We start from the raw sequence: 7,875 nt of genomic DNA, 5'->3' as shown, positions 1-7,875 counted from the left end.
GAGCACTCAGGTTGATTTAGTTGATGTTTATTTTTGTGTTTCAAAAATATTTTTGAAAAAAATTATTTTTTTAATTTTTTTTTATTTTTAATTAATATTTTTTTGATGCTTTCAGATCTTTTAATGAGGATATCAAAAAAAAAAATTTTAATATATTTTTCGAGTGAAAAGACTTTGAAAAATAACTATTATCACCACACTTTGAAAACTTTAGTCAATTAGTTTATTATATTTGAAATAAAAAAAAAATCTCTATACATACAACATAGTTTTAAAATCCAAGAGTCTATCCTGACTTTTTTAAAATCAAAACAATATTGTTTTATAAAAAAAAATTTAAAAGTGTTGATTTCCAAGTTATTTTAGGGTTTTTTTTTTTATTTTTTATCAAAGTTAACTAACTATTTTTTAATTTTTTTCAACTCAGGCTAGTGTAAGCTCGAGTTAATTGGATCAATTACTGAGTTAGTCCAACTTTTAAAACAATGATTTGCAATATTGGTGCAACTTCAGAGGCAAAAATGACATTGGACAAATATTGTTTGGGATGATTACAAAAACTTTTTTATAGTTTGATCCAAATTTTAAATTTTTATATACTTTTATAAATTATATTTTTTATCATGCAATTTACATGTTAAATAACAATTTAAATCCCCATGGATACGTTTTGTTTGATTCATGAAAAAAAAATGAAATTTATAAAAATATATAAAAAAAATAAAGTTAAAATCAAACTATAAAAAAAATTAATTAATTATTCCATATTTTTATTTATCCTCTCTCACCCCACTCCAAATTACCTTTTCTCAAGGGGAAAAAAGAAAGAAAAAATTTCAAATTCTAGTCCTTTGAGTTAGTGTTCGGGAGTGTATGGTGTGAAGGTGTTTTTTTTGAAATATTTTTTATTTGAAAGTATATTAAAATATTATTATTTTATTTTATTTTTAATATTAATAATATAAAATATTATTTTAGAATTTATTTTCTTAAAAGAATTTAAAATTTTAAAAAATTACCGTGAAAGTGCTTCCAAATACTAGCTTATAACATTTTTGGAAATATAAAAATTTTAAAATATATTAAAATAATATTATATTGTATTATTTTAATATTTATTTTTGATAACGTATATTAAAAAGGTGTAGAACTAGTAAATTTTTTTTTTAAATTTAAATTTTTAAAGAAATGGTGACTACATTGTGAAACATTTTTTTTAGATGGTATTTAAAAAATATAATAGTGATTATTTTTTAAAGTGTTTTTTTATTTGAAAATATATTAAAATAATATATTTTTTTATTTTATATATATAAAAAATATAAAAAATATATACTTTTTTAAAATGTAAAAAAAAAAAAAAAAAAAGAGCTGTGGTGAAATTATCTCTCAGCTCCAAAAACAAATGGTTTTGCTGCTTGAAGTACAGCACACCACTTCTTGATTTTCTCCTCCTCTCCTTTCTTTGAGATCCAAAAGCACTTTTCCACAAGAACATAGCTTTAGCTATCATTCTCCTCACTCGCAACACTTTTCTTGTTTTTGAATTACAAAGAAGAAAAAAAGAAAATTCCTTCTCTTTAGATTCTTTAAAATTGTAGTTAATCAGCTGGTTTTTTAAGGCAATCCCTTCACCTTGATCTGTTCTCTCTCTTTAGCAGCTAATACTTCATTAGTCTTCTCCGCCATTTTTCGGCCACACATTCTCTTTATCTTTTCCCTTCTTCTCTGTCCTTGCTTCTTTCAGTCTAAAAAACCGAGTCCTTGTTCTTTGTTTTAACTCAAATTTAGCTGCTTTAATTTCAAGACTTGGAAAGTTCGTTTCTCTACTAATCCCTTTTTGTTATTTGTTGATCTTGCCATAATAGTGCATGTTTTATGTTCTTTAGGCTGTTTGATCTTCTGGAACTCCTTAGTTTTACTGTTATTTTTGTGATCCCAAGTTTTAGGTCTGGTTTGAGGTTGTTCGATCAGTTTTGGCTTCTGCGGGGTTGTGTTTTTCGTTTATACTAAGGTTGAAATTGGCTGGTCCTCTTTTTTGTGGGATTGGAGTTGGAGTTCTTACTCTCCCTTGTTGATCTATCGATTTGAAGACTGTTGATGCTTTGTTGCTAATAAGATGCAGCCTGATCAGCGCAAAAAGGTAAAGAATCCAGCCATCAGCTTTAGGATGTAATTTTTATGAACATAAATTTCCATGTATATGATCTTTTTGGACAAATAGCAAATTGGTTCTTGTGGATTACAGAGGTGGTTTTCGATCTGTTTTTACTAATGTTACTGTCTGCTAAAATGCTTTAATCTTTCTAGTAGGCCAGGGATTGTTATTAGTTTCGTTTATTACCATGATCCTTTCATTCAGTTTTGTGATCCATTGTGTGTTGGATCTTTCTTTGTATTGTGTGTGTAATTCCCGAGTACTAAGGTGTGAAGGGACAGCTGTCATGTTCATGTCTAAGTTTCTTTGACACATGTTTATCTTCACCTGTTGCAAAATTGTGGCAGGTTCCACTAGAATATTGCTATTTCCATGTTATGCAATTCTTTTTTCTATATAAAAAAAAAAAATCTATGTTATGATACGGGAGGCACTGCATATCTTTAAATCGGAGAAGGTGTCAACCACATGTGTGCATGTTCTTATTGTTTCCCTTTTTTTGGGGGTTGGGGAGGGGGAGCGGGGTTAAATTCATGAAGATATTACCAATGGGGCCTAGAATCAGATTTTGCTTGTGGAGAAGTAATTCCATTTCCAATTTAGTTTTACTGTTGATTGGATTTATAAATCTCATCCACAGCTGTATGCATTCTTGTTGACACGCTCAAGGAGCTCGTTGATATTCAAGCTCTTCTGATTGTAATGGTGTCAAAGATAATGGAGACCAAATAATTGCTCTACACTCAATAATTAAGTTGTGGGATAACAACTTAATTTTTGGGGAAGCAATAGTAGATTAGGATGTTAAATGAAGCAATTTGAAGTAATCTTTTCAAATGATTGCAATGGCAACCAGAAGATGATATTTTCATGATCTCAAACATGTTACTGATGTAATGTGTGCATACACAGCACAAACTCCCTTGGAATGGTGTGGGAAAATTCTCTATTTAATTAATATTGAAATTCAGTTTGGTTGTAATTACAAATTTCATTTGGAGTGTCTTTTTGTGTCCATGATTTGGCTCATTTGAATGTGGTATTGCAGTCATCCGTGGATGTCGACTTTTTCACAGAATATGGCGAGGGGAGCAGGTACAAAATAGAGGAGGTGATTGGCAAAGGGAGCTATGGTGTTGTGTGCTCCGCATATGATACTCATATTGGAGAAAAAGTTGCAATCAAGAAAATTAATGACATCTTTGAACATGTCTCTGATGCCACCCGCATCCTTCGAGAAATTAAACTTCTTAGACTCCTGCGCCATCCAGATATTGTGGAGATCAAGCACATTTTGTTGCCTCCTTCCAGAAGGGAATTCAAGGACATATATGTTGTTTTCGAACTAATGGAATCCGATTTACACCAAGTTATCAAAGCAAATGATGATTTAACTCCAGAACATTATCAGTTTTTCCTTTATCAGCTTCTTAGAGGCCTCAAATACATACACACAGGTGATAGCTTAATTTCTTGACTGTTAAATTTTTAATTTTTTTCTTAGCCTGCTTTTTAACTGTGTAATTACTGACTTTCACTTAAGTGCGGTGCAGTCTTGTTACATGCTGACACTGAGCATGTGTAGAAATGTAACTATCATGTATTTGCTGATTTATAATGATTATTCCTGCATCATGTTTAATTTTTTTATGGTCTTGTAGCCAATGTCTTTCACCGGGATTTGAAACCCAAAAATATCTTAGCAAATGCTGACTGCAAGCTCAAGATCTGTGACTTTGGTCTTGCAAGAGTAGCTTTTAATGATACCCCAACTGCCATTTTCTGGACGGTAGGTTTTCTCTCAGTTTGATGTAGCATTTTAATTTCATTGTAGGAGGTTCCCCTTGATGGTTACAAATGGTGGTTGTTGTACATTTAGGGGTTAATTATTTCCTTTTCTTGTGATCCCAGGACTATGTTGCAACAAGATGGTACAGAGCTCCTGAATTGTGTGGATCGTTTTTCTCAAAGGTGCCAGAACCATTACCACCACCAATTTGTTACAAAACTTTGTGAATCTCCTTTGACTATACTGGCTTTGGAGTGCTTCTCTTGCCCTGTGTGTTTTTTTTTTTTTGTCAAAACACAACTTGAAATTAGAATTACCACTTGCACGGGTTCTTTTGGGTGTTAGAGAGTTGTAAATAGTTAATGCTATGAGATTCCAACTTGCTCCCTGTGACAGTTGTGTTAGTCATTACTTCTGTTTTGTTTTCAGTATACGCCAGCAATAGACATATGGAGCATTGGATGCATATTTTCTGAACTATTGACAGGAAAACCTCTTTTTCCTGGTAAGAATGTAGTCCATCAATTGGATCTGATGACTGATCTTTTGGGAACGCCAACACCCGAAGCCATTGCAAGGGTATATTTCATGTTATGAAGTTTCCTTGAGACACAACCATATATTTGTCCTTACAGTTGGCTGAATGCTGAAGTGTTGGTATTATATGAACAGGTACGCAATGAAAAAGCTCGAAGATACTTGAGCAGCATGAGAAAGAAGAAGCCCGTTCCATTCTCCCAAAAGTTCCCTAATGCAGACCCCCTTGCACTTCGTTTGTTAGAAAGAATGTTAGCATTTGAACCAAAAGATCGACCTACTGCTGAAGAGGTAAATCTTGATACCTCTTCATCTTCACCATGATAACATGCCTTCTAATAGAGCATATTGTACTGCATTTTATCAGGCTCTTGCAGATCCATATTTTAAGGGTTTGGCCAAAGTTGAGAGGGAGCCAACTGCTCAACCAGTCACCAAGATGGAATTTGAATTTGAGAGACGAAGGATAACTAAAGAAGATGTACGAGAGCTTATATACCGAGAAATTCTCGAGTATCATCCTAAAATGTTGAAAGAGCATTTAGATGGTTCAGAGCCAACTGGTTTTATGTACCCAAGGTATTGGCACAGTAAAATTAAGATTCTTAGTTTATACCATCATGCTTGTCAAAGCATGTGCAGTATTCCATATGTTTGAAGTATCAGTGCATGTTTGAGATTCCTCTGATATTCATGATGTTTAAATGTCCCTCGGGAAGAAGTTTTTATGTTGAGAACTTTTTCATTGCAGTGCTGTTGATCATTTCAAGAAGCAGTTTGCTTACCTTGAGGAGCATTATGGAAATGGTGCTCCTGTTACTCCACCTGAGAGGCAGCATGCATCATTGCCCAGGTACCCCTGTTAATAAATTGTTTCAATGGTGCTTTGTCCATTGTTGTGGCATGTTTTACATACCCTGGTAATATGTTGCTGCTCATTTAAATCTATAATTTTTTCCACTGCTTTGATGAAAATTCATGCATGCAGAGCATGTGTATTATACTCGGATAATACAATACAGAATTCAGCAGAAGTCACCAATGATCTATCCAAGTGTTCTATCAAAGAAATTGAGAAGCCACATGTAGACAGGAGCAGTGGGGTACCAATGACAAGGCTTCCTCTACAAGTTCCTCAAAGTATCCAAGGTTTGTAATAATTGTATTTAGTTAACTACATCTATTCTGATTCTCTCTCTTTGATGTCTTACTGAATTTCTAGGAAATCAAGTATTTTGTACTGCATTTGTGTTTCTCTTTCCCTCTCTGAAACCTGTTAAGACTCCCAAATTTGAGTGAGAGACCACTCTGAACCTTGTTTGTATTTTTTTTACCTCTCGTCTGATGTCACAGGCTGACCAATTAGCTTATGTTTTCCTGACATCTTTCAAGTGGATTGGTTGGCATGACATGAACTAATTGAGTGAACACATACAGCTTTTAGGAAAGTCAATGAGGTTTTGGACCCAGAACCTCCAAATACATAATTCAGCATGAGAAATGATAGAGGTTATTTGAGTTAGCAAGGAATGGAGTGGTTGATGTGTATACAACATATAATTGCTTTTCCTTCATCAAATTGGTTGATTTTACTCCTTTTGCTTTATCAGGGTATTGCTGGTGTAACTTTGCATTTCCTTTGCTATTTGCTTACAAACAAATGTTCAGAAGCACAGATGTCCTGAAGTTGAACGCTCAATCAATATGTTTAAAATTTCATGCACTTGCTTGCAACTTGATTATAGAATCCAATTGATTCAGCATGTTATTTGACATGTAGAAATATTTTTAACAAATGTAGAGTGTTGCAATACAAGATGCGTGCATCTTTTTCTAAGTTTCTTGGGTGAAAATCCATGGGCCAGGACATGTGCATTTAAGCAATGTACTGCTGAGCTTGATGCCTATTTAGATTGCTGCCTTTCTCCTCTCTTTCCTTTTAACCCCGGTTGCTAGCCAGATGACACATGTGATACACCAATGATTGTAATTTGAATGCCATTCTCTACAGCAGGTGCTGCAAGACCTGGGAAAGTGGTAAGTTCGGTGCTGCGTTACAACAATTGTGGAGCACCATCATCAGAGAATCTTGACCAGCGAAGGATGGTAAGGAATCCAGCTATTTCAACTCAATATACCACTGCAAACTGTTCACATCCGAGAAGAAACCCAGCCTGTAAAAATGAGAGAGGAGAAGACGAGGGGGTTGAAGGTTCCAATGGATTGCAGCCAAAGCCTCAGTATATGGCAAGGAAAGTTGCTGCTGCCCAAGGCGGACCTGGTAATCACTGGTATTAATGCCTGTAGCAATTCAATAGTGTTGACTGCCCGTGTCTGACCTAATGGTGGTGGTTATATTAAATCACGTCATCCCTGACCGATCTTCTGCCATGCAAAATACATCAGATTCAAATGCTGACATTTAGCAGTGCTTTTAACAAGCCTAGGTTCTTCAAAAGAAATCTCCGGGCCTTCCGGTGAAAGAAGTTGAGCTGCAAGTTGTCAATCAGTGGATAGGATTCATGACTTGTTGCAGTCAGATTTAACTCCGTAACCAAAATGACAGAATGTTTGATATCTAAGTAAAGAACAAGGCAATGGGATTGGTTGACTAACCAAGTCTTTCTGTTTTCTTCTCATTCTATGCAAGATAAAAGTAAGTCGTCCCTTTCTTTTCCCCGCTTTTGGGGTTTTCTTTCTGAAAGCTGTTATATTTTGTCTAAGTTATTTTGTACTTGAACATGAATATTCGTCTCAACAAGGGGGAAATGTGGCTGTATTCGTAAGGCCAATTACGATGCAATGAAATTTGTTGTTATTGTCACTAAATTCCCTGTCTTGAATTGCAAGTAACTGTTGAGGTGGTCATTGGATGCATTTTGGGATCCTCCGAGGACAGAAAACCCTCTACTTGGTGTCTTCTATGCTTGACAGTAAGTATTTTGGCTGTTCGTTATCTGTTTCTTTCGAGCACAAGCTGGTAATTTCTTGATAGTTTCCCGTTAAGCAACACTAGTACATAGACGTGCCTAACATCCACTTTGAATACAGTTTGACCAAGAACCAAAATACTTTCTGGAAAGTGATTTTTTTAAAAAAATAAATTTATAAAAGTGAATTTTTTTATATGTTAGTATTATAGAAAATAAGATGGAAAATATTTTTTAGTGTTTGATTATATTATGAAAAATGAAGTTGTAAAATAAATTGTTAATTTTTTTTAATTTTATTAAAATAATGAGGAATAAATTTTATAAATTAAAAAGTTGAATAAAAATAAAAAAAAAAAAAATTTAATTTTATAAATTATCTCAAATAAAAATAATAGATTAGAGGATGAAATAAAAAATTATATAAATTTTATAAATTATTTTAAATAAAATAAATTGCA

At 33.5% G+C, this 7,875-nt stretch overlaps 1 protein-coding gene across 3 annotated transcripts; it reads left to right on the top strand.

Moving 5' to 3' along the window:
- Positions 1-1,410: 1,410 nt before the first annotated feature.
- Positions 1,411-7,313, top strand: LOC118061097 (mitogen-activated protein kinase 15). Of its 3 annotated transcripts, none has more exons than XM_073411132.1 (11): positions 1,411-2,143; positions 3,207-3,615; positions 3,820-3,947; positions 4,070-4,129; positions 4,377-4,526; positions 4,620-4,775; positions 4,852-5,063; positions 5,236-5,337; positions 5,473-5,633; positions 6,496-6,765; positions 6,891-7,313. In XM_073411132.1, exons 1-11 carry the CDS (start codon positions 2,120-2,122, stop codon positions 6,908-6,910), a joined length of 1,692 nt encoding a protein of 563 aa, XP_073267233.1. In that variant the 5' UTR covers positions 1,411-2,119; the 3' UTR covers positions 6,911-7,313. The 3 variants fall into 3 exon arrangements, with proteins under 3 accessions (XP_073267233.1, XP_073267234.1, XP_034930381.1); XM_073411133.1 differs by having other exon boundaries at positions 1,412-2,143; positions 6,499-6,765; XM_035074490.2 differs by having other exon boundaries at positions 1,412-2,143; positions 6,496-7,313.
- Positions 7,314-7,875: the final 562 nt, after the last annotated feature.

Source organism: Populus alba, chromosome 8, assembly GCF_005239225.2.
Source record: "Populus alba chromosome 8, ASM523922v2, whole genome shotgun sequence".
Classification (NCBI taxonomy): domain Eukaryota; kingdom Viridiplantae; phylum Streptophyta; class Magnoliopsida; order Malpighiales; family Salicaceae; genus Populus; species Populus alba.
This window is presented reverse-complemented; position numbering and strand designations above follow the sequence as displayed.